Source organism: Solea senegalensis, linkage group LG8 (genome assembly GCF_019176455.1).
Source record: "Solea senegalensis isolate Sse05_10M linkage group LG8, IFAPA_SoseM_1, whole genome shotgun sequence".
Taxonomy (NCBI): domain Eukaryota; kingdom Metazoa; phylum Chordata; class Actinopteri; order Pleuronectiformes; family Soleidae; genus Solea; species Solea senegalensis.
This window is the reverse complement of record NC_058028.1, coordinates 18,610,865-18,635,452: the sequence shown is the minus strand read 5'-3', so window position 1 is coordinate 18,635,452 and position 24,588 is coordinate 18,610,865. Positions and strand designations below refer to the sequence as shown.

Sequence of the window (24,588 nt, the reverse complement as noted above, 5' to 3'; positions counted from 1 at the left end):
CAAGATGTCACCCACAAACTACATCAAGCTTGTAACACCATCATCTGGTCCGTTTTTAGTTACAGCACAAATTTAATTTAGGCACAGGAAATACACTTTCAATATAAATAAGCAAACATTCAAAGATTCAAGTGTACCTTCACTTTCCAACTCTACGATTTGGTCGACAGTCGTGTGTTCATGGAGCTCAAATCACAGGATTCTCAGCTTAAAGGCACAGATAGTTTCAGAATGATTGTGCAGCACAGTCTGTGGTCTCACCATGTTCCATGAACCTGTATCACTGACTTCTACAATACTATCAAAGTGTTTTGAGTGTCAGGACACTATAAACATCATATTGCATAATACATGGAAAGCTAATTGGTTCACAGAAAACCAAGTAGTCTTTTCCAGTTTCCAAAAAAAATCATTTGGCTCCTAATTTTAGTGTTTGATTTGTATAAAATGTGATGTATAAATATGCACCCTTGAACATCTAAAATGAGAAGATTCAGAACAATACAACCATATTCAAAGAAATTTAAATATAAACTTGTATGTATGCAGTATTAGTAAATAGTACATTACATTCATAACAAATTGCATGATAGATCTAGAAATATTTGTCTTTGACGTTCTATTACACTTTTAATTAACTTAAGAAAAAAGGGCAATTCAGCAGAATAAGTCTGCTGTTCATAAAGCACTGAACAGAGACCTAAAGGCACTTCAGGCTGCACTGCAAACATGTGTAGTACTCCTTCCTCTGAACAGTGACTGACTGAGCAGCTTCATCCCATAACTTTAATAGCCTCGGACATTATTTTGATTGGAGGTTAACGTAAACATACAAGACGGTAATAGAAACAAACAGCTGTCGTTAGATCTTTAAAAGAAAGGGCTAAAAGAAAGATCTGTTGATAACACACTCTGCTGTAAAGACACACTCAAAGGTCTCATCTTTGACCTGAGTAACACTGAAAAAACTTTTTAAGCACTGCTAATCCACATTCATTTGATTATGTGTAAGGAAGACAGTTTACCTGTAGACATTCTTAAACTGCCCCGCATCATAAAGTGATTCATAGTTTTGTTCACATTTCTGTTTGTGTCCGTGATCACCTTCAATTCCCGAGACCCCTTTGTGCTCTGCCAAGCCGGAACTTGACTTGAGTGCCCTCTAATACTTCACCCAGGTTTTTGGTGTGTCATTAGAAAGACCAATACTGTCAGCAGCCAGCCACAACATCACTAAACGCTGTCCCATAGCCACATGGCATTAAGATCTTTAACCTGCTCTTCCTCTATGCTCGATGTCTTTCTCCATGTCACATTGTCTACATATGACAAAAGCTGTCATGAACTATCCTTGAGAGTAAGAAGGAAGCAGGGAACTGTAATAATGACTACATTGACAGTCGTTGGTTTTTCAAGAAGTCCACTTTTCAGTGTTTTTAGGGTGGACTTTCCCTTTAAGAGGCAGTTGGTCTGTGAAGGCTACCTCTTCAGGCCAAAGCAGATGAGTGCAGTCTTGAGTCAGTCAGACGTTCAGAGCCACGTGTCACTGGTCCATGCAGGCTCAACCCCTTCTCCACTGCTGTGGAGGGGCTCTGATCTCTGTGTCCCTGCCCGTTCATCCCGTTCACCCCTCCAGTCCCTCTCAGTCATTTGATACGATGACGGACCAGTGATGACTCGTCCGTTATCTCTCCGAAGTGGTCTCTGCGGCGACAGGGAAGGACCAGCAGCAGCAACAGGACGATGAGGACCACACCGCAGATCGCCATCAAGGTGTAGGAGATGATCCACAGCAAAGGCTCCTTCAGCACGCCGCTGGAGCAGTCGGCCGCCACGTCAGATGCTGAGAAAGGTCCCGTTATCTCTGATAGAGCCACTCCACCTCTAACTGCAGGAAATACAAGATGGGTGGAGGGAAGAGTTGTAGAAATATAAAAACATAAGTAATGTGGATATTGTTGCAAAAGATAAAGAACAATCAACTGCAGATTTGAAATTGTATCGCTAAATGTGTATCCCACTTCCAAGCCAATCCAAATTTATTTCTGTAGCACATTTAAAAACAAATTGACCAAAGTGCTGTTCATGACCACATAAAACCGAAAAGATATGAAACAATGCAAACTGAAAGCAATATAAAACATAGAAACAAGGTCACTAAAAAATACAAAACACTACTTCCAACTCTTACACGGTCAGGGAACGCCAAGGAGAAGTGATCAGGATTTATAAACATCAGTTTAGATTACAGATTAAATATATGTTCTTCACCAATTTAAGAACAGTTGATGTATAAATGTAAAGATGAGAAAATATGTTTGGAAGGATTTTGTTCAAATCTGTTGAGAGATTTTTATCACTTGATAATAAAACTATTGCTGATTACAGAAATTAAATATCAAGTGTTTTACTCAAAGGCAGCTAGTTGAGAGTTTTGTGTCTTGATTCTATCAGTGCAGCTCAGCTCATCATAGCTGACAACCCTATGCCTGTGGCCATATGTAGAAGTATGTTTGCTTAATACAGAACAAAAGTGATATAGAGAGAAGAAAGGTAATGTTGAATAGAAAATTCAGTCTTGATCAGTTGGCCTCGAAATGATTACAGGTCATTGCACAGTTTGCGCCTTTTTAAGTTATCACTCAACAGACAGCACTTTATTTACTTACAGCTGTTTAAGTCGAGTACTTGAAACTCCTTTCTTAGGATGACTTTCAACATGGGCCCTTCTTTTCTACTTGTATGCGTTTGAACACTTCATACAATTACACACAATTGGTATGGTATACCAAGAACGAGGACTTAAATACAGCCCAAAAGTTAAAAGACTAAGATTATGATAGCAGATTAACATTCACACCAGTGTTTAAGACACAGAATCAAACTGCAGTTATTTGGACCACTGTCTATCACTTCTTTGTAATGGTCTTGTCTAATCCTGTACCTGCACAGGTGCTGAGTGCAAAGCCAACTCTGTGTTGGGCTCGATCAAACACCACATAGAAGCCTTCCATAACAGTAGCTCCGATAATCAGGCCATTAGTTGACGACGACAATCCAAAACGAAAGCAGTCGAGTGTGCCGTCCACCTCAGTGACCGGCTGGATGTACAGCTGTAAGATGATGACAAGTGAACAGAGATGAATGAGAACTGGTATTGATGATGAAAGGATGACTTGTCTTTGTGTTTATGTTCATCTATTGTGAGTACCTGAGGCAGAATGGTGATACGAAAGGACTGACTGGTGTTTGTGGCTCTCAGGTAGATGGAGAGCTTTGGGAAAAATGTCCAGGGGTTCTCTCCCTTCATCCAGCATGCAAGCTTTGAGCCATCCCAGAACCCTGAAGAAAAATCCTGGATCTGAATCCCAGAAAAAGGAAAGCAAGCGACAGAGAGCGAGAAAGAGGTCAGTACAGCACCGCAACAGGTTTTTGCTTTTATTTTCCAACAAATGTCATTTTTTACAAGGATATGGATAAATTAATTGAAAATGCTGCTTGATCCCTGTTTTGTGTGCTGTAGTAAAAGGTGAAAAAATGTGTGAAATGGAGGGGGCCACACTTTTCTACAGCAGTAAAAGTCCTGATCTTTTCTCTGAAAGCAACTACGTCCTTGAACAGTGAGTGTGCGCTATCTTCCTCTGCATCTCTTTGCTCTGACAACATGTTTCATCATTGTCTGTGGAGAGACATCAGCGTACCAGTGAGCTGCGTGTGATGGCTTCTACCACCGCATTGAAGACATTGACAGGAAGTCGCAGCAGTGTTGTCCCACTGTCAACTATAGCTTTATCCATGTTATACTGAAAGAAAGGGAGAAAGAGAGTGAAGTGCAGCAGGGGTTTTCTCAGCTCAATAGGCCCCTATAGAAGACCTTGAACAAACAAAACAATAGAAGTGAGGGAGTTTCTCAAAATGACAAACTGGCTAGCATTTCCTTCCAGAACTGCAGATTCTTTTTCAATTTTGTGCTGTTACTCGTATATAGTCAGCTCATCAATAATGCCTGTACGATTGCTTAGAATAATTTTAACAGTCTGAGGTAGGAAACACAAGAGGTTGAAATTTACCTCTTTGCAGTCAAGGTCCAGATTCTGGTCTCCAACCTCCAGCTTTAACACCTCCACTTGGTAGTACCACTCCTCTATTATAGGAGTGTACCACACTGACCCATGGTACAGAGTAGGCTCAGCGCCTCCCATAATCTGAGGAGGAAAAAAGATCTCTTCAGTCATTTATGGGTCAGGTGAGACGACAGAAACACACTCACACAATCCATTTATTTTGGCTGAATATATAGTAAATACACACACAGTTATCTTATATCTTATCCATCTGTCTGTGTCAGTAGATCAATATGATGCATGGATGTAAAGCTTTGAGCCTGTCCATGTTCCAGTGTCAGATACTATCTTAGCTTCATTAGTGGCATTCAGACTTGACAGTGCCTCCAGTGGAAAAACCACTCAGACAAGGAAGATACCAGCTCATGTCACTTAAATACGCCAAGCTGATCTGACTGATCTAATTGTTTATTTAGTCTGAGAGTAAGAGCGTCTCATCCACATGCCACTCAAAAACCCCTCACTCAGGAGAAAGCATTCAGAGACTCCATTCACACCTGGTATTAACATGTGGATAGCACTGTTCTCATCTGGCTTGAAAACGCTTCCTAGATGTGTCTCCTGTGAAGCATGTTAGGAGCTGGCTGCCCTACCCTTAATACAAATACAAGCTGACCTCATGACTGTTTGCACAAATAAAATGTTGTTTGTAAGAGAGAGAGAGAGAGCGAGAGGAGCTAAAGTTAATCAATGCTCTACTCATGCTCAAATAAATTCAACCATTAACAAAAAAGAAATCATATGGCAATCAGAGTTAATATTGTGGAGGTGGCGGCAAATACATTCATGTGTGATCGCCTCTTAGTTTTAATACTAAACTACCACTGGCCACATGACCACCAGTATCTGAGGAGGTGATCTCTAATCCCTCTAATCTGTCCTGAGGATAAACTGCATTCATGCAGTTCAGGAATGTGGACAAATGCCACCTCTGAATGTGGTTTCTGTGATCAGACCTTGAAAAATGTGTTTTTTAAAAAAATCCTGAACTTCTATTACGACCAATCGTCATCAACTCATTGGCAGAGGTAATAAAAAAAAGTGATTCTGTTTAGTTCAAAATACATCTTCCTTGCCTTTGAGGGAACAGTACGATCAATACAGTTGACGTATTCATCTGATCAAACTCCTCTCTGTGTACTACTCACAAAACTGCCGCCTGCAGGGTCTTCTGTGCTGCTGGCTGACAGTCCAGCGCCGCACATCTGGAGGGAGAAGATGTCTGGAATTCCCAGCTGTTGCACCACAGAGTTGAAGAAGGGCTCCACAGTTGAGTCAGGCTGATTGAGAGAGAAGAGAATACTGTATGTAGTCCTTAACTTTTTCCACATTACAAATGCATTTAAAAAATGTTTCTGCCAGACTGTATTTTACAAAAACTTTCTAACTAAAAAAACATCCATCACAAAGAGCCAGATGTGAATTTTTTGGAAACATGGAATAGCTTGTACCAGTAACATTAATTACAGTAGTGTTCCATTCCAGGTTTAAGAGAGCCAGGGTCGTGCTATTGTTTAAGTGTAGCAGTAAGTCACACTGTAAACTGGACAGTTTAACCTTCAGAAGCTGATTTCTTTCTGGGAAAATGTGTTGTTGTTAAAACTGCATACATGCTTATCATATTCTCTAGATTTGTTCCAATCAAGTAATTAAAAACTAACATAGCTAAAACAAATCTCATGGCGGCCTAAGTCTTTTGCACAGGGCTGTATGTAGAGTAGTAGGTGAGAAAAAGTGACCCTTGACTAAAGAACAATCTCCTGTTTCTAAAAACAGGTTTTCACAAACAGAATAACAAAAATCCCTCAGACTAGTTAAACCTGAACATTCACGGGACACCCAGCAGCACAAAGTGGTCAGTGTGAGCATATCTGACCCTTTAATCACTGGCATTTCATCCCAAAGGATGCTGTGGTCGGCACAGAATCCAAGGATGCATTGTACCAGTTTACACTGTCATCACTCTTTATTTTAATTTTTTATTTTAACCAGGTAAAACTCATTGAGATTTATAACTTCTTTTTCAAGAGTGACCTGGCCAAGATGGCAGCACAAACACAGAATGTTACTGCAGATTAAGTGATAAACAGTACAGATACAACAGATTACACTGGGGGGCAAAAGCACCACCAGTGTTATTTTCTTTGCAGCAGAAAATAAATAATCAACATAGAACTTTTCTGTTGTCATGTGAAATGCCCATGACTACAAAAAAGATCTTATTTGGAACAGATATTCAGGGTTGGAAAATAAAAGCAGGACAGTAGAAGGTTATGCAGTGCTGTTCCATTAACTTGATACAATCTGACATTATCACATTACATTACGAGCTGGATGCTGGATGTAGAAAATACATTTTCATGAATAAAATAATACTCACCGTTAAGACCATGTTATAATTTGACATACAGCCTGAATGAAGGGGAAAAGTGCTGTTCCACATTCAAATGTATTGTTTCTATTCTACATAATCAATCCCCTAGTCACAGTTATCTATTCATGTTTTCTGATTTGAGCAATCTCAGATTGAGGAAATTTGATACTGGGATTTTCTCTCTCACCCGTGCCAGCATGGGATAGGCGAGTCCCAAGATGCCTTGCCAGTTGACCTGAGGAAGGAAGAAGCCCTCAGACGACAGGATGGCAGCTATGTTGATGATCATGGACCCATTTGGGCCTTTGGGGATGGAGACACGGTCGAGGCCCAGTTCACCTTCCCAGTTGCCCTGGGTGTACCTGACAGCCACAGTCCGACCAACTGACTGGTATGTGCTTGAGCTAAACGCAGACAGAGAAGCCCAGAAGTGGGAAGAGTTTACAAAGGCTTGTGGTGAGTTGATGAAGTTCCATTGAACTACATCAAATTAATACTCGTAGTAAGTGAAAACTCTGAAAGGGACTACTGGATACTGGTTAGAATATTCAATCAATAAATCAAAAAGAGTTTGTGTAGAAGAGCTGGAGCCACTCACAGTGCAGTGTTAAAGTAGTGAGTAATGAAGGGGTGTGGAGCTGCAGCCACAGCAAAGTTGCTGCTGCCCGTGTCCACCAGGATGTTTAGCTGGAAAGAAAAAGAGGAAATGTTTGCTTTAACAACCACAACTGTTATCTATTGCAACCACACCCAGATTTTCAGAGCTTCGAAGTCACAATGTAAAAAGAATATATAACCTTAAGGTGAAGCTTGTGGGTTATTTTGATGAGCAGACTTTCATGTTTAAAAACAATTACAACTTTAAAAAAAAGAAAATTGTTTATTATAAAATAAAGCAGTGCAAGAAAAAAAAAAACAGCGTCTTAAAAGAAAACATGGCAACACAAAATGTAAATGTATTAAAAAGACACACATTTTATGCTTTGAAAAATACCCATCACTTGCATTGTGTTGTATGTGTTTGGCAACTGCTTGTAGGACATCTGCTGTGTGTATTGTTTTAGAAACGTTTTGGTCTGTCTTTAGTCACAGGCTAATGCAGAGCTTTTCACTCAGTCAAACTCAGAGCATAACTGCACATATTCAGTATGGGCAGGAATGTCATACTGAATATCTCTATTGAAACAAACAGCCGTAAACAGCTTTGTAAATGAACACCTCCCGTTATAATTACTCTCTAATGTGTGATTTATAAGTCAAACACGATTGCCTCTGGCTTTGGACACAACTGGTATGTGTCATGTGCACAGTGGGCACCAGCTCACAACAGTTGAGATCATTTTGTCTTCCAGGCATCGAGTCAGCGTCTAGGATTTAATGAGCCTGCAGATTTCTGTCACCCCCACAACTGAGCAGTAGCCACACTGGCACTCACGAGCAGGCACTCGTCGCCATGATGAGGTCATAAACCATGACTCCATGCAGCCTCTTGACGACTCAACATCAAAGAGTTCTATACAGGGGTTTTTCAGTCACATCACATGACACAGTGCATGAAAATAGTTGGAAATAATTTATATGCTCAGCTGCTCAGGAATGAAAAGTTACTGCAACAATCAATCATCGTTTCTCTGTGGCTGTCTTTTGCTTTGTGTCAGACCAGAACAGCAGGAAGTGTTTTTTCTTTAGTTAAAAACGAGTATGGCAGACAAGGAAGTTATTCCAAACATCTACTTCCTTGAGCTTTGTCTCTTAAGCCCTAAAGCTAACCACACATAAACCATGACAAACTAAAGTCTGCTCATTTTTACACTGCACTATTTCCTCAGAAACCCAAATGACCGTAATTCCTTACAGCCATCAGTCCATTGTCATGCTTAGGTGTGCATAAAGTCATTACGAAGCAATTCTGTAATCATCAACCATGCGTTATCGATCGGTTAAGTCTTGTACAGGAAGCCACTGTTGGTCTGCCTGGAGGATGTGGGCTTATCAGTTCCTCCTCATTGGACTGGCACTGGTCCCATCACAGTGACCGTGCCTTCTAAAATCCCCTCAACCGCCTTGTAGATGGCATTAGTCCAGTCACACAAGACCTGAGCTGACCAAGCAGGCCATTTTAGAAAACACTGGGACCTTGTAGTGAAGGAGAGGGAGCAGGGGCATTTCTTATCCCCACGCTGCTGATCTGTTCTAGTCACACTATCCTCCTCTTGCTTGCCACCTGAGCCTCAGGCAAATCTCTTCCCCCACTGCTGTGCCAGCCTGCAGTTGAGCGCTCACTGTCTAATTGGCAGTGGCTCCGTGGCAGCAATGTGCATCTGCTACCTGTTTGTACCAATTAGCAGATGTGAGGCCTTCCAACCGACACCTCAGCCTCTCTGTGCCACATGCTAACAGATGTGGCAATTAGTGGCTCATTTGAATATTGCCTCATTTAACACCTTGGCCCTGTAATCACATTATCATTTAGTTCGAATAATACAGGGAGTATCACTTAATAGCACCGAGTTACAGGTCATTTTGCCACTGCATATGCTACAATATTAGTGTGACGACACTGACTGTATTTCTCCATCTACCACAAAATAAACTATTCCTGGGAAGCTATAAAAGTGGTGTGTCGCTCTACAACTCATATTTTCACTTACAATTCTGTCACAGCAGAGACAATTTTAGGGCTGCAACTAACTAACTAACTAACTGATTTTCTCGATTACTCAAGACCATGTTTGGTTCATAAAATATAAGAAAATGTCGAGACTGGTAGACTAGTTCACTAGCTTAGTGGGACAATTCAGGGGCCTGAGTCATTGGTCACGTCATTATCTGCACCTGTACTTCCCCTGCTATGACACGTTAAATCACCTGCTGTAAAAAAGTGAGAAATCAACAGATGCAGCTCTGTTGAAGGCCAAAGTTTCCTCATAAAAAGGTTAACACACGGTTGTACACATGCTAACAGATAAAAACAGTTTACAGTAAAAGCTTAATGGAGCCAATATAGGTAATGAATAGGGATGTATCAATTCTGAAAATGAGAGCATGCTACACATGTCACAAATGTAAAATTTTATTTTTTTAATGTAATTTAAATATAGGATTGTTTCAATTGTCACACACTAGACTTTATTTATTTATTTAGAGATTAACTGATGGATGGACTGTGATGTAAAATGACTAGGGATGGTTGTGGTTTTAGGAAGAAATTATTAGATTACTGTGCTGATCTGTGTGGTAATACAGTTGCTCTGTGAAATAGGGCTGTGGGAAACTGCTTATAGTTGTGAATAATTATGAACCACAGAGTTAATGACTGAGTGCTACAAGATAGCATAACCACTTTCTCTTCGCATACGTTGAAAAGGGTCAATGGGAATACTTTGTTAATACATCTGAATTAATTGTAGTCTGAACAAACTTGAATTAAATAGAATTGTCTCTTGTGTGGTGTGCCATTACGACATCTCTGTGTAAGCACAACAAGGACTGGCTGTTAGGTTGTGAGACAATTGCACTCTGGCAAGTGCTGCTATATTATCCTCCAGGAGGTTAACACAAGGAAGTGACATGCCAGACTACACTGATAAATCTCAGTGAGCCTGAAAACTGAGCTGTGCCACCAAGAACCTTAAAAACACTCATCTGTTGAAGTTGAGAAGACCGAGAACAATGAGTCAATAATATACCAAAGAGATTGGTTTGTTTGAGCTCCATTTTTAAATGCATCTACTTAAAGCACAGTCTTAAACCTACAACACCCAAAAGCATCATGAATTTTTAATAGTGACGGACCAATTCCCTCTTCCAGCTCTCCCGGGACCATTTAGTCCTCCTTAATCATTAATATGAACTTGTTAGACACTTTATGTAATGAGCAATATGAAATAATGACAACAAATTACATAGGCATATTTAAATGCAAACTAAGAGGAACACAGCTGAGCAGTAAATATGCCTGCACCCGGGTTACAGTAGTGGGGCAGCTCTTTGCTCCCAGGGAGCCTCATAATCCCTGTCAGCTGCCTGGTAAGAAACACTGGTCCTCACAGGCAACATCATATGAGTAAGTGCACGTGAGCAAGTCTACCTACAGACCCCAAGGCTGTGCAGACTACAGACAGCAGCTGCAAACCACAGCAGTGATATTGTGGTCTCTAAGAGAACCCTGTATAAAAACAGTTGTTGTGTTTAGGGATGAGACGATAACAAAATTCCCTGCCCATAATAATTGCAATACACACAATTTCCTAAATGTAAAAACGCAAGCCTTTCTGAGTGTGCTCTACATTCATTTGTTTGATTTCATACATATTTGTGCACATATCCTCAAGGCTTACAGAAACAGAGGAACTAATGTTACAAAAAATTTAGTTAAGCTACCAAGAGGTTAAGGATACACATTTAATGCAAGGGAAAAACCAAATCAAAACAAATGTTAAATAAGATAATGATAAATCATGCATAGAAAGCTGCCCTTGTGGCACTTCACTTATAAATAAACCACTAGGGCTGTAGGTTGGTGCAATAGACAGCATTTTTAAGTAACTCGCATGCAACTTTATTGATTATCCTAATAAAGAAATTTACTACAATCAAGTCACTGTGAAAGCTTTTGTGATAACATCTTGGGAAGTCCCATTCCTAGTCATGAAACAAACACAGCCAGCCAAGTGTTCCCTCATGCTGAGGCATCATTCACACTGAGACACCATCAGTGGATCACATGGTGCTTCACAGCAGCCACACAAGGTCTGCCATCAGACAGTGAATGCAACACATGACCTTTTGCATATCTATTGACTAAGAAGCAGAGGAACACAAGGATAAACAGAGGTGCATATAAAGCCAGTTTGATGGAATTAAGTAAAATAAAATAAAATATATTGTGAACACCTGTAGAATAAAGATAAGAAAAAAGCAACACATACAGAGTGAAACTGATAAGAGTCTTACTAATTCATAAGTACCAATGAATTCGGTTAAAGTGTACGATCGATTAATAAGTTAGTCTTGACAAAAGAAAGCAGAACATTGTGTAAAGTATCTGACATCCTTGAAGTTTTGTTTTGTCCACAAATCACTTATATTCATATGCTTTGTAATACAAGTGCAAAGGAACAAGAACATATTCACCTAAAGTAAATGAATTCAGAGAGGTTGTTGTTGTTTTTTAAATTGTATTAACAACTCGCTCAGACCTATTAATCGATTATCAAAACAGTGCTCATTTTGGAACCGATGCGATTCGATTTATCATTGCAGCCATACACGAAAACACATGTATATTACCGTTTGACCAGGAGTTCCAATGGACATTTCAATGTAGTAACCTCTTCCAGAATCTCCAAGCAGGTTGTTCTCCATGTCCAGAAAGTTGACAGTGCCAGTCGGATCAGAAGCAAGAGACAGGCCGTTTACTTCGGAGCTCGACGACGTCAACCGAGCAGGAGTCGCATCCAACGCCGACGACACATTCAACTTCCCCGTGTATATTTTCAGCGGTATGGTAAAGAGACACTTCGACACACCGATGTAGAAGCTAAAAGCAAATGCCCACATTATGGCAGATGTAGAGTATGCCATGGTTGTTGTTTTGCTGTAATATGTGTGTATAAATTATGATAGCAGCAGAGAGGAGTGTCGTAAAACAAGACTGCAGCTTCTTCAAAGTTTCCAGCTCAAGTTTTCAGTTTAGCCATAATGAAAACGCCTGTACTAACGTGACCGCCATTATGGAAACACAACTGTATCCCCGTTGCTACGAAGAATAAGGGGAAAAAAGAAGAAGTCGCTTAACATATTTAACATAGCAACATGTTGAAAACTGACTCTATCTCCACTGAAAACATGTTTGGCTGCTTCCATCCACTCCTCCTCCTACACCAAGCTAACCGAAATAGAGAACATAATTTCCGGTCAACACCTTCAAAATAAAGGACTCTTAAACATCCGGCACACGGTCAGATTTGTACATTAGAAAGAATATGGCATACATAACCCCAATCAGTGGTTCCCAAACTTTTCACAGTCCTGTACCACTGCAGACATTTGACCACACAGAGTCTCTAAGTCAATTATTTCCCACCAAATAGATCTATTTTTAACTTTTTAACTTCATTAAATAAAAAAAATAGCTGAATTTATCTGTGTGTCTTTTAATATGCTTTTTTTTTTTTCTTTTTTTTTTTACTTTGCCCACCTCCTACAACAATTTGCACACCCCAATATTGGAATCACTGGCATGGATGATAGTGTTTTCCCACTATGAATTTTGGATAATAATAAATTATTATGGTGTCAATATTGATTGAAATAATTGTAATTACTGAGAGGCCTTCTGTTGTGTTTACAACTGAATATAATACACATCTTTACAATATAATGAAAAGAATAACTAAATGAGATTAATTTATTAAGATCCACCCAAAAGACAAATGATCTACTGTGAATTGTTGTATGTTGGATGACACATTAACATCAGAATTACTCTATTTTACAGATCAATTGTATCAGTGATCTGAAATAGCACACTTTTCTGGAAAATAGAATTATAAATCCCCACAAGGATCTTTCAAACAACAGACATTCTGACTACAAATATATGTAATTGCTTGCACTGAAGTTTTACATTCAGTCACAGTGATTTTAACAGTGATGAGTGAATGTTGCGTAGACCAGTCCTGATTTAAAATCCTGAGTACTGACTTAGACAAGACAGATTAAAATGTGTCTAGGAAATACAATAAAATAATATGAAGAAATGAGTATAAGTAAACGTGAGGTAGAATCTTGTATTTATTTATTTTTTATGCCAGATGAACTTCCTGACACAACCCTCCCACTTGGGGACTCAAACTGGCAACCCCCCCCACCCCCCATGTGTATTTTTTGAGGAATAATCTGAGTAAAAATGTTCAATTAAAAGTAATCAGATTACTCTTCCAGTTCACAACATTAAAATGAATCATTGCTACAGATTTACTGTAAAAAATAATAATGCACAAAATAAGAGTGCCATCCCACACAGTTTTCCTTCTGCCCTGCCCAAACACACCTGATTGAAACTCATCTAGTGGGCTTTTATTGTGAAATCAATCTGGCCCAGTCGTTATCACTTCATGTGTGCCTGCCAGAACCAATATCCAGACTCAGAGCCAAGTATGAACGTAGAGAAGCACAACATGGATTGTTTGCGTCACTTAATCCATTGCCCTTGGATGTCTCATTATGGTTGTTAAGTAAAGCGAACTTGTTAGTCATGGTCAAGGACATTTCCTAATAATCTGCAATGTGCAAAAGTTGTAGTTATATAAAATCAATCATACATTTATAAGGTAGATGAGGTTTCTCAACCTTATCATTATATTTTAAGCACAACACCCCAAACAATTATGTGGCTGAAGTCATCCAGAAATCATGGCAGTCAGCATCAGTGTGTACAGAGCATCACATGTTACCTAAAAATAAAAAGCTTCTCTGTTTTATTCTGTACCTAAGCCCCAGCTCCTGAAATACAAGCTCTGGTGTAGATTAGTGCCAATAAAAGAAATCTCCATCTTCTTTCACACATTAGAAAGTGTGTGGTATTTGTCCATTGCATGTTTCAGCTGGGACAGTTTAATTTGCTGCTTTGAGACTTAAAAAAAAAGAGGAAGACCGATGTCACAGGCCTTCTTTATGCTGGTCATTTCACACAGAGACAACCACTGTCTGGCTCTGACTTCCTCATGAGTCCTCAGCTACACTGTCACATGTTTATCCCATTTCTCCCTTTCTCTCCCCCCTCTCATGGAACTTAATCACTCCCGTAACAATAACCTGAATTCCAGTAAATTCATCTTTCTGGTGCATTGCTTGTCATGCACTTGGTCTTGTGAATAACCCATTTAAGCACAATTCCCTTTTCTTCTTCACTGGGATACTTACTGGCCTGAGAGTATAAAAAGGGGGGAAGGAGGAATGCATTGTTTACTTGTCTGTTACTACAAATGAAATGCTGTGGGTCCGGATGTAGATCATGTGTGTTACAACTCCTTAGCTTAAAGGGTTTTTCTGACTCATTGATTTATTTTCTTCTAATCATTAAACCTATTTCGAAGCCGACAATCCTGCAGGACATGAACCAAATACTAATGATATGATATGATCAGACTTCATTTAATGTAACAGATTTCAATCAGTGACTATGATGGTGTTTCATAAAACAAGAAGAATTATGTTGACTGAATTTGACCAATAGCAATTTTTCCAGGAAATGCAGAGTTTATCTTAGTTATATTTTACTGACAACCTTGTGTTTTTTCCTTTAAGCCAGCGTGTCGCCATGGACTTTCTTCTTGCAGTTCCACTGTTTACCACAACAGGGCACTCTGCACCATTTCTCTGTGTTAAATCCAATCTGAGGGCCTGTAGCAGCATCTGTGTGTGAGCATTTGGGCATCTTAAGAGAGCCAGTGGCCCTATTTTGTAGTACAAATGTCCTTTGCTGGGACATTGCTACTTTATCTCACAGCTGTGATCATTACACCTGATGAGAGAGGAGGAGTGAGCGCTCTGCATTATCTCATGAGCATCCACTCCACCTTTGCCTCAACAACACTCATACAGATCCACTTGATCTCAGAAATTAGCTTGGGATCTTCAAGATATTTCCGTTACAGTTCCTGTACATTAATGAATTACAATCCAGGGAGCATGTCCATATTCAGGCTCACAATAAGTGACAATATGACATTTAAATGATATTTCTAAATTGTGATAACTGTTGGGGATTATTAGTCTATTGATCATTGTAGAATTACCTGAAGTAGTATAAAAAGTCAACAACTTTAGGTTAAAAGGTCAATAAATTGACCTGTGTGAATTCCACTGATCACATCTACATACTATATTTATTTGTTTACCGATGATATATTTTATATGTAATGTTGTTATACAACATTGCATTTATTCATTATTAATTGTTATGTAGTCGGTGTAATCTGTGATTAATTGTTATGTACTGTGATGAGCAGCCTCACAAATGCCCAATCACCATAAATCTATAATGCTGAACAGAGATTTGTTGAATCTGTTTGCATTTCCCAGTTGAATCAAATGCAACATAATTACAGCACAGGCATGACAGAGCTGAATGAGCAGCAAATGGGGATTACACTGGGGCAGGTCATAGTGATCAGTCTGGCCACATGTTTCAGAGGCAATCCTCATTTTGATACCCTGTCTATCACACTGTTTTATTAGCACACCGGCTGGTGTCAATTACCTTTTTATTCTTTAGTGTGTAAGGATTAGGGTTGTCAGTTAATAGTGGATAAAGTCATGGCTGAAAAGACGGAATCAACTTGGCTTGTACAAGTTACGGTTCCAAACAAATGTACCCAACATCAGTGTCCTGGTCAACTCGCTCTCATTGGTTATTGCAGTGTTCTGTTCACGCCCCCGAACGCTATTCAGTCGTAAACATCAAGCATGTTTAATACTTAAGTTTTGAAATGAAGGGCCACATAGGGACCGAAATCTGGCGAAAATTTGACGTGATTATACAAACATACTTATATTTAGTATATCACATTTCTGCCAATAAACTCTCCTAAATGTTACACACTAGACCTTTAAAGATCTCCTTTTTATGCTTTGTTGGTTTTCCTTCAGCATATCAGGTACTGACTTAGAGTTTGCCCGTGCTCCATAACAAGCTACTTTGCTGTCTCTGCCTTTGCCAGACCTGTCAACCTCCTAACAAGGTGTACATATGCACAGCTACTACTGCAGGAGAGCAGCCCAAATGAGGAGAGGCTGGATGAGATGAGGGGGACGAGCCAGACAACAAGTGCACAGGTACATCACTGCTCATTCACTGGTACCAGCAGTAAAAAAAGACAGCTAGATTTGGTTTATTTTGCTTTTCTTCAGATCAATTACTTGTAACTGTGAGGCAACTCTCACCACTACGACAGGCAGGAGTATGACTAAGGGTGGCTCATGCAAGTGTCACAGGCTATGCACACACACACTCTTCCCCCAGTGGTGGTAATGCTGCTTATCTAAAGTGTATCTGTGTTTGTTTTTTCATTCACAGCAAAGGCATTAGTGACACGTAGATTAGTCATAGCAGCTAGCATCTAAAAAGGCCTTAGTGGGAGTCAGGAATCCCACCACCCGTTCTGCTCCTTGCCTCAAGGCACTACTCGTACCTTCAATGCTTACATACACACACATATGCCTTCTGTGTTTGTTCAAATACCATCGGTCCCTCCTGATGTGTTGGGTGCCACAGAGCAGATGTTGCTGTATTAGTGGGTAGAGGGTGAGACTGGTGGCGGGCTGTGGACTCCTCGTTATGGAGATGTTATTTGTCAGTGTAGTTAGGGCACCGCTGTGCGCTGAGTTTAATGAAGTGGTTTCTGTAATTGTTTACTCCAGGACTCGCATAAGAATTGTGCTCTTTCTTGCAACCTGTCTAAATAAATCTAAATCAATCAGGAGATGTTGCATCTTACAAATGAGACCTTCCAGTTAAGGGGTGTTTCTCCAGTTTGTGATAACTGAAACATAAAGAAGATAGGTCTTTTGGTAAATGGTATTTGATATGCTTTATCAGTTCTGACAGACTGGAGTCACATGAGGCCACATGTGATTAGTTGTCATACATCCATTCAATCATTCATTCATTCATTCATTCATTTTTAGTAATGAAAGATAATTCTTTGCATTCATTTTTTCACTGGATTGCATATTGCTGTGCAGTGTGGTGTGCACATGGACTGTATATAAACTGGACGTAGTTTTCCTGTTTCAAAAATTAAGTTTAGGATGCAGCAGTTAACCATTAGGGGGTGACATTTTCCATAATGTGGATAACATTATCACGCCAGTTAACATTTTAATGAAGTTAATGATCTCAGGTCTTAATTAAGCTAGTTTCAGGTTTCTCTTCATATATATATAACTCAGTTCCCATTTAGAGGAAAATTGACAATAAAACATGGCACACATTATGAGTGGAAACCAGCTAGTCAAATGGGTATGGTACTGGGTGCAGGTGATGTCTGCAAACCTCCGGTTATAAAAAACTGACATGGGGCCGGTCAAAAATAATATCAGCCAGGAGCACCAACGAAGCAATAGTCATCCGTGGCCTTGATAACAACCCCACAGCATTTAAATTAATATATGATCTTAGCTCCTCCACAGCATGTTGATGGGTTAGCATCACCATCATGGTGAATATGTTGGTAGTTGTTTATACACAAAATGTAACAGTTTTCTGGCTTTCATAGTTTTCTGATCCAAGGATGAACAAATCTGTTGCAGGCCACTTGCAGATTCTTCCGCTGCTTTTGGTGCGAGGTCAAATTGGCTGTTAACTGAGACGGAGCACTGGAGCAGGTGTGTGCGTGTATTTGATACCTAATTTCTGAGGAACTGGTTAAATGTAAGGCCAAAATTTCAATTGTGGTTAGGTTAAGGTTAGAATAAGATATTAAGTGGTTATGGTTAGGGATAACTGTTTGTAAAGGCTGTCCAAATTAATGGAAGACAATGTAGTGTTCTTACAAGGACAGCTGTGTGAACATGTGTATACACTATGTGTCACTGTCCTCCACTGACTTCCAGAGGTTATATCAGGTGTAACATGCTACCTCATGAGGACAGGCATCTCCAAGGTGATAACCAATTAGAAAAGCTGAACCCAGTAGTTAGGAGTTGTAAGGTGTACAGAGATCAGATACTTCCCATCTCTCATGAGCCAAATTGCATTCACATATTTGTGAGACCTATTGCAGAGGTAAGCCTGTTGTTCTCTCATTCAGACAAGCACATTTCCTACACTCCACCACGTTTCTTTTCCCCCCAGCAGGCAGTGCAGAAATTCCACTCAGAAGTAATATTCTCACGAAGGCTTGTGCACTGACTCACCTTGCGGTTTGGTATTGAGTCTCCTTTGCGCTTGACTGTGTCCCTCTGTTCTTACAGCTATCCATCAGTTTCATAGCATGCAATCTGCATCCCTCCAGCCTCCCACTACCCGCCCACCAGTGCTGTATCTGTTTTGCTCTGCGTGTGTGTGTGTGCAGTGCAAAAATGTCCATTGTGTTTTTGCAAAAGGTTCGAGTGTGTACATGTTTCCAGCCCCCACCCCCTCCACAATAAAAAAAGAGAGGGGAGCTCTTGGTCAAATAAAATCCACTGCAGTGCTTCCCTGGCAGTGATAGGTGAGCACTAAGGGTGCTTGCCCCCTGGGTAGATGCTGCTCAGAGAGGGGGAGATACGGATGGTGAGGGTGGTAGTGAAGGACTGAATGAAGGCAAGCAGGGAGGATGCTGGGAGGCAATGAAGGGGGGGGGCTACTTCATACATTTTTATGACCACATAGATAAGGTCAGTAGTGTGCCATCGTTACTAGGCAACACTGCGACCCTGAGTTGGATTGAGTTGTGAAGCTGAGAAGTCAGATATTCTTATTACTACAGCCCTGCTTCAGTTCTGCTGTGTGCATTTGTTAACAAGCAGCCTGTCTCCATGTGCCATTCTGACAGTCAAGGCTGAAAGACTGCTTTAACTGGTCGATTAACTAACGGCACTGAAATAATTAGAAGGCCATTGATTGGGTTATTACATTGTTACAGTCATGTTGATGATACACTGGCATCCATGTGCATTCAGATGCGTGATAATGGTAATAGTGATGAAAAATGATGGTGAGGTATTTCATTATATATTTTTAATGATCCAGTTCATGTGGGGATACACTAGACTGTGGGTGTATTGATTTTTCCAGTTTTCAAGCAGAGAATGGAGGAGATGGAAACCAGGCACATATGCAGCCAGAGTACAAATCACCCAAACCCCCCCATTCTCTTTCTCCCTCCTTTTAATAACATGCTCTACCTTCACTCCCCTTCTTCTGCACTGCTCCTTTCGCTCTCTCCCTTTTTTCCATCACCCACTCAGCTCTCCATCCTCACCTTCTTATTTCTGCCACTCTTCTTGCAGGCTGTCATTATGTTTCCCTCCCCTCACCTTTTTCATTCGCTCCCTTGCCTCCTCTCTTTACTCCTCCCATTTCTGTCCCCTTCAGCGTCCTAGTTTAGAGCATCAAGGTTGGCTACAGATATGCTCCTCTGTGCCTTGGGGCTAACCAATGGGAAAGTGGCTGGGCTTGCTGTAGCCAGCTGGGGTGTTGGTATCAGAAATTGAGAGTGACTTGGAAAAGGTTACTGCAGGTTACTACTACGGTCTGCAGGAGTTACAATACATCAATTAAAAGAATGTGACTGAAATCTGCTGATATCTTAACCCACAGATTGGCAAATTTAGAGGAAGAAACTAAAAGAACAGCTTAACTATTCCTCCTGTCATGTGCTAAATGAGAAAATGAATATCAATTTATTTTTGTGAAGCTACAGCAGTTAGTTTGCTTAGCTGAGCATCATAAGATGGTCTCCAAATATCAAACTGCTTGTTTATTTTATTTCTGTGAAAAAGGTCTATTTATTGAAGACATGTAAAGTATTGTACGAGTTAAACTCATTGACAGTTTGCTGTATAAGACTAAATTGCAGTCACGTCATTCCAATCCAAATGATAATGATCACACAATTTTTCATTAAAAATAGTTGTCTTTTCAAAGATACTGTATATATACGTAATAATGTATAATGATAATGTATACATATACATATATATATATATATATATATATACATGGGTGGCCCTCAACTGTGCGTGACCTCATGTCCTTTGCTTGCTCTTTCCACTGACCTCAACAGAAACATCTACTCTTTGACACATTATCTGCTTCAACCCTGATGTCTTTGACACAGTTGGCGCAGTGTCAAGTTATAGCAGTCTTAATTTAAAGAGTGTGCATGTGTCCTGATGCTGATTGACCTGCAGGTGTCTTTTTATCCCACGGGGACAATAGTGGGTAAGACAGCACCTCTCTGATCACTCTGGCCCTGGCAACATGTAACCTTATACACACTTCTATCAGGGGCCACGAGCGCAGCTTGTCTCTTATCAGTGTCATTGTCATAGAAAACAAAGGGGATCATTATACCAGTTGCAGAGAATGTTTCTATTCTGAGTTGATGGGTCACATAGTGTAAAGGCAACCTGATCCTCCTCTGGGTGCTGAAAGAGTGAGCCGAGGGTTGACATTTTGCTGATGATAGGCCAGTCTATGTTTTGTTGTAAGAGACACTGGGCTTCACGGGAGTTGTCAAAACAACAGACCCCATCCTGAGGGATTACCCAGCCTGTCTGCACACACACCAGAGACAGGGTCAGCTGGAGGGGTGGGTCCTGGTGTGTGTGTGTGGGGGGGACATGTATGGTGTGTGCTGCAGGTCGATGGAGGTGGACGAGAAGACACAACTGAAGGAGAATGTGTTTTATCCTATTTTAAATGTTTTAGATGCAATACTTAAATTATTAGGGTTACATGGAGTTTCAACCATAGTAGAATTTTTAATATATTTCAAACTTTTCCCAAGAAACACAGAAAGTTGTCTCCTTTTATTTAAATCTATACACAAACATTTTAAATGATATACTTCATGTACAGCATTATCTCTCATGTAATGTTTGTTTTTATTTTAAGATTAGTTGTAAATTAAATATCTCAAATAAGTCGAACGGCGGAACCTTGATAGCATGAGTAATGAAGTCTTCCTGATACTGGACTATGCTACACAGTATATCGATCAATACACATTGTGTTTTTTAAATTCAAATAACATAACTTCCTCTTGTGTAACGGCTACCTCTTTACTTTGATCATAATCACTCGATTATTTGAGCTAAGGCTGGGCGATATGGGAAAAAAATCTTATCTTCATATACCCTCTTATATAATTCAATATCAATGTATATCACAATATAAATCAAATCAATATGTCTGTGGCTGGGCAATATGGCTTATAAATAATATCTCAGAATGTATATATATTGGGATATAAAGCTACACACAGGTTGTTTCTCTGGGCTCAATACAGTGACAGTACAGTAATTCTGTAAATACACACAAAAATATCTACTGTTGTGATCATTATCTTTCATTTCAGATAATATCTAATTTATTTCTTTGGCTTTTTATGTTATATGAAGGATATGTATGTGTGTTAAAAACAATTAACTAACTTAACTTTGTTGATTCCATGTATTTTGAATCAATATATATCAAATAGGTACTATTTTGTGTATTTCACTTAATATAATAAAAAGCATTGCTATAAATGCAACAGCCTTTAAAAGCAGGACAATCATGACATGACGAAATCCAAAATCCAAGGCGACATCTTGTCTCAAATATGGATACACTGCTCAGCCCTACACTTAGCACAGACGCGAGTATTACAGTGTGAGGACTCACGACCTTGGACGAGTCATGTTCATGAGTCGTCTCACATGTGCTTCACTTATCCACACACACACACGCACGCACACTAACACAGGCACATGCAAACACACACCCACGCACAGAAATGCATGCATGGCCACACAGCAAGACCAAGACTGTTGAGCAGCAGCTTCTAGGCCTCATTGTCACATTTACTTACCAATGTTTAGGCATCATGCTGGGGGGCTTCAATGAACTACACCCTTGTGCTCGTCTACACAGTAAACACCAACCCACTGGAAATCCTCTCCTATCATATTCAAACATGACTGCAGAGATACTGAATAATGCCACCTGCTATGTGTTATATTTTCCAGTATATCTTCATATTATCCTCCACATGTGACTTTCTTCAACTGTTGGCAGTCACACATGCAAAGCCCTGCAATTCACACACAATTATGTGCAGCTTCAGCCTTAACTTCCGTACACAAATGAATATCTTTTGCATTTAGTGAACACATAAGTCGCCTCTGCATGCCTAAGTATAATCTTCCAGGGGTTTCCACTCAATACATCAGCCCATTTGGCCACAAGGTCACAGCCCTCGTCTTCAGAGTGAGAATCAAGGTATTGTTTTTCACATAACAAGTAGCCAGTTCAGTGATACAGCTGTCTGTGTGGGGTAAGTAATGAACACCAGCACCTGTTTTTCATAAGGATTGAAAAGCCTGTGTGCCACCAAGAGAAACTCTCGATCTGTATGTAACGCCACGCTCAGCTAAATGTGATCTTTGGATATCACGAGAATCGCAGCAGAACTCCCACTGATATTAGGCTGTGCGGTTGTTGTTGTTTTTTTTTGTTGTCACTGGCTTCACAATAGTACTATTGGATTGTAGCTCTGAGAGTTTGATATGTTTGCGCAATTATTTTCATCAGAAAATGAATCTTCGTCAACCAAACGTCAGATAAAACATAAATACATAAACACAATACACTTTGTTTATGTAGCACTTTGTGTTATAAGTGCTTTAGAAAAAGAATGAATCCCAGAAATAATCAAATCGTTACGTGGTGATGCTGTTCATATACATTTCTCTTCAATCAGTAGCATCAATACTATGCTCAGCTGAGCATGACAGACTCACACAGCTGCTCTCATTTGGTGGTTGTAAGGGCATTATGGTCAGTGTTGATGTTGCTCTGTGTTTGTTTGCTGTCAAACACATGTGAAACTGTCCTTGTCCTGAGTAACTCCCTGTTGTGTGTGTGTGTGTGTGTGTGTGTGTCTATGTACAGTATGTGTGTGTGTGTGTATACTGTACACACAACATGAGTATCCCCCTTGCAAAAATTACCCTGACCTATGTTCTGGGGATAAAAAGGTCTCTCTGCTCTCTTCTCTGCTTTGATGTTACTAGGCAAATCATTCCTTATACTGTATGTGTCCATATTGGCTTCCTCATCCCACTTAAACATACTTATTAATGTTACTTGTATTTCTTTACCTTTTATCTTTAAAAAAAGAAAAGAAAATGTATTTCAGCCCCTCATAACATCCTTTTTGCAGAACTCGATCATACCAATGTCTAGAATACCAGGCTCGCTTGTTACCTGAAAGGCATTAGTTGGCTTCGCTCTTTGCCTCATGCACACATGTAGTCCTTGAACTTAAAAGAGGATGGAAATTAAAAATACAAACGTGCCCTTGAGCAAGGCATTTCAAATTCACCTCCTCCCCCACCGAGTGAGGAAACTATTCAAATACAAGAGCGAAGGCGCTGCGAAGCAGAATGTGCATCTTGTACGTCTTGTCAAATAAAGATCTGATTAATTTGCAGTCAGACTGTTATAGCATCCTCCCTCTTAAATAATCACATCTCACAATCGGCTGCCGCTAATGAACTTACTCGCTCCTCCATGCCAAGAATCCAGAGATGAAATGCCAGCATAACGCTCCTTATCCACTTTACATGACAGGCTGGATCCTTGACCCACTGCCCTGATTCACCCGTGCTTTTACCTCAGTGCACAGACTTGAACTTGCTTGGGTTTATCCTATGGCTTAGAGGGAAAGTGATGGGTGGTCAAATGATCCTCTTACTCAATTAAACATTCATTTTGAGGAGGTTACAATTGCTCCAAAAATGTAAATAAATGTTTAAAAAACACACCATACCATCTGGGCTTTACCAGGACTAATAAGAGAGCTATATATTTTTATGTCAAGCTAGAACCGTGTGTTCTGCTACAGACTCCAGCAAATGTTGTGCAGTGCTTGTGTTCGGCTGCTGCACTGAAGTGACCAATGTAGAGACAGGCATTTGACAACTACAACCATTTACACCACCCTGAAATACATAGGGTATATATGCACACACACACACACACACACACACACATCGCACTGCACCGCAATTTATATTTATTTTCCTTTGTACACGTTGGAATTGTAAAGATCCTTCCCTCGATCTTGATATAAGCAAATAAAATGAGTATCCTGGGGTGAATAAACAGGATTTCACTTTCAGTATATTCTGTCATGTGGGATAGAGAATGAGATGCAAACTGCCCCGCTAGTGATATCACAGTCAGTGAAACCCAGCTCTGTGGACAGGCCCACAGGCTCCCACTGCCTGCTGCAGCTACACCCTTGACTTCAAGGCAAGCATTAAAATGGAGGGGTGGTGGTGATGGTGGTGGTGCTGTTGGGTGCATTGTGAGGTTGAGGCAGGACG

General features: G+C 40.1%; 1 protein-coding gene across 1 annotated transcript; it reads right to left on the bottom strand.

The window, feature by feature from the left end:
* Nucleotides 1-23: 23 nt before the first annotated feature.
* bace2 (beta-secretase 2) lies at nt 24-12,394 on the bottom strand. Its single transcript, XM_044032222.1, has 9 exons — nt 11,791-12,394; nt 7,097-7,185; nt 6,686-6,902; nt 5,273-5,404; nt 4,071-4,205; nt 3,702-3,803; nt 3,212-3,361; nt 2,945-3,113; nt 24-1,888 (listed from the first exon to the last, which is right to left on the bottom strand). Exons 1-9 carry the CDS (start codon nt 12,082-12,084, stop codon nt 1,647-1,649), a joined length of 1,530 nt encoding a protein of 509 aa, XP_043888157.1. The 5' UTR covers nt 12,085-12,394; the 3' UTR covers nt 24-1,646.
* Between the last annotated feature and the right edge of the window lie 12,194 nt (nt 12,395-24,588).

Bases quoted from the DNA above. Each gene is read 5' to 3' on its own strand.
- bace2 (XM_044032222.1), bottom strand. From the start codon at position 12,084: ATGGCATACTCTACATCTGCCATAATGTGGGCATTTGCTTTTAGCTTC. The intron at 7,186-11,790 runs GTAATATACATG...TTTTCTTTCCAG, and splicing joins TTGGAACTCCTGGTCAAACG to CTAAACATCCTGGTGGACAC. The intron at 6,903-7,096 runs GTGAGTGGCTCC...GTCTGCGTTTAG, and splicing joins CACTACTTTAACACTGCACT to CTCAAGCACATACCAGTCAG.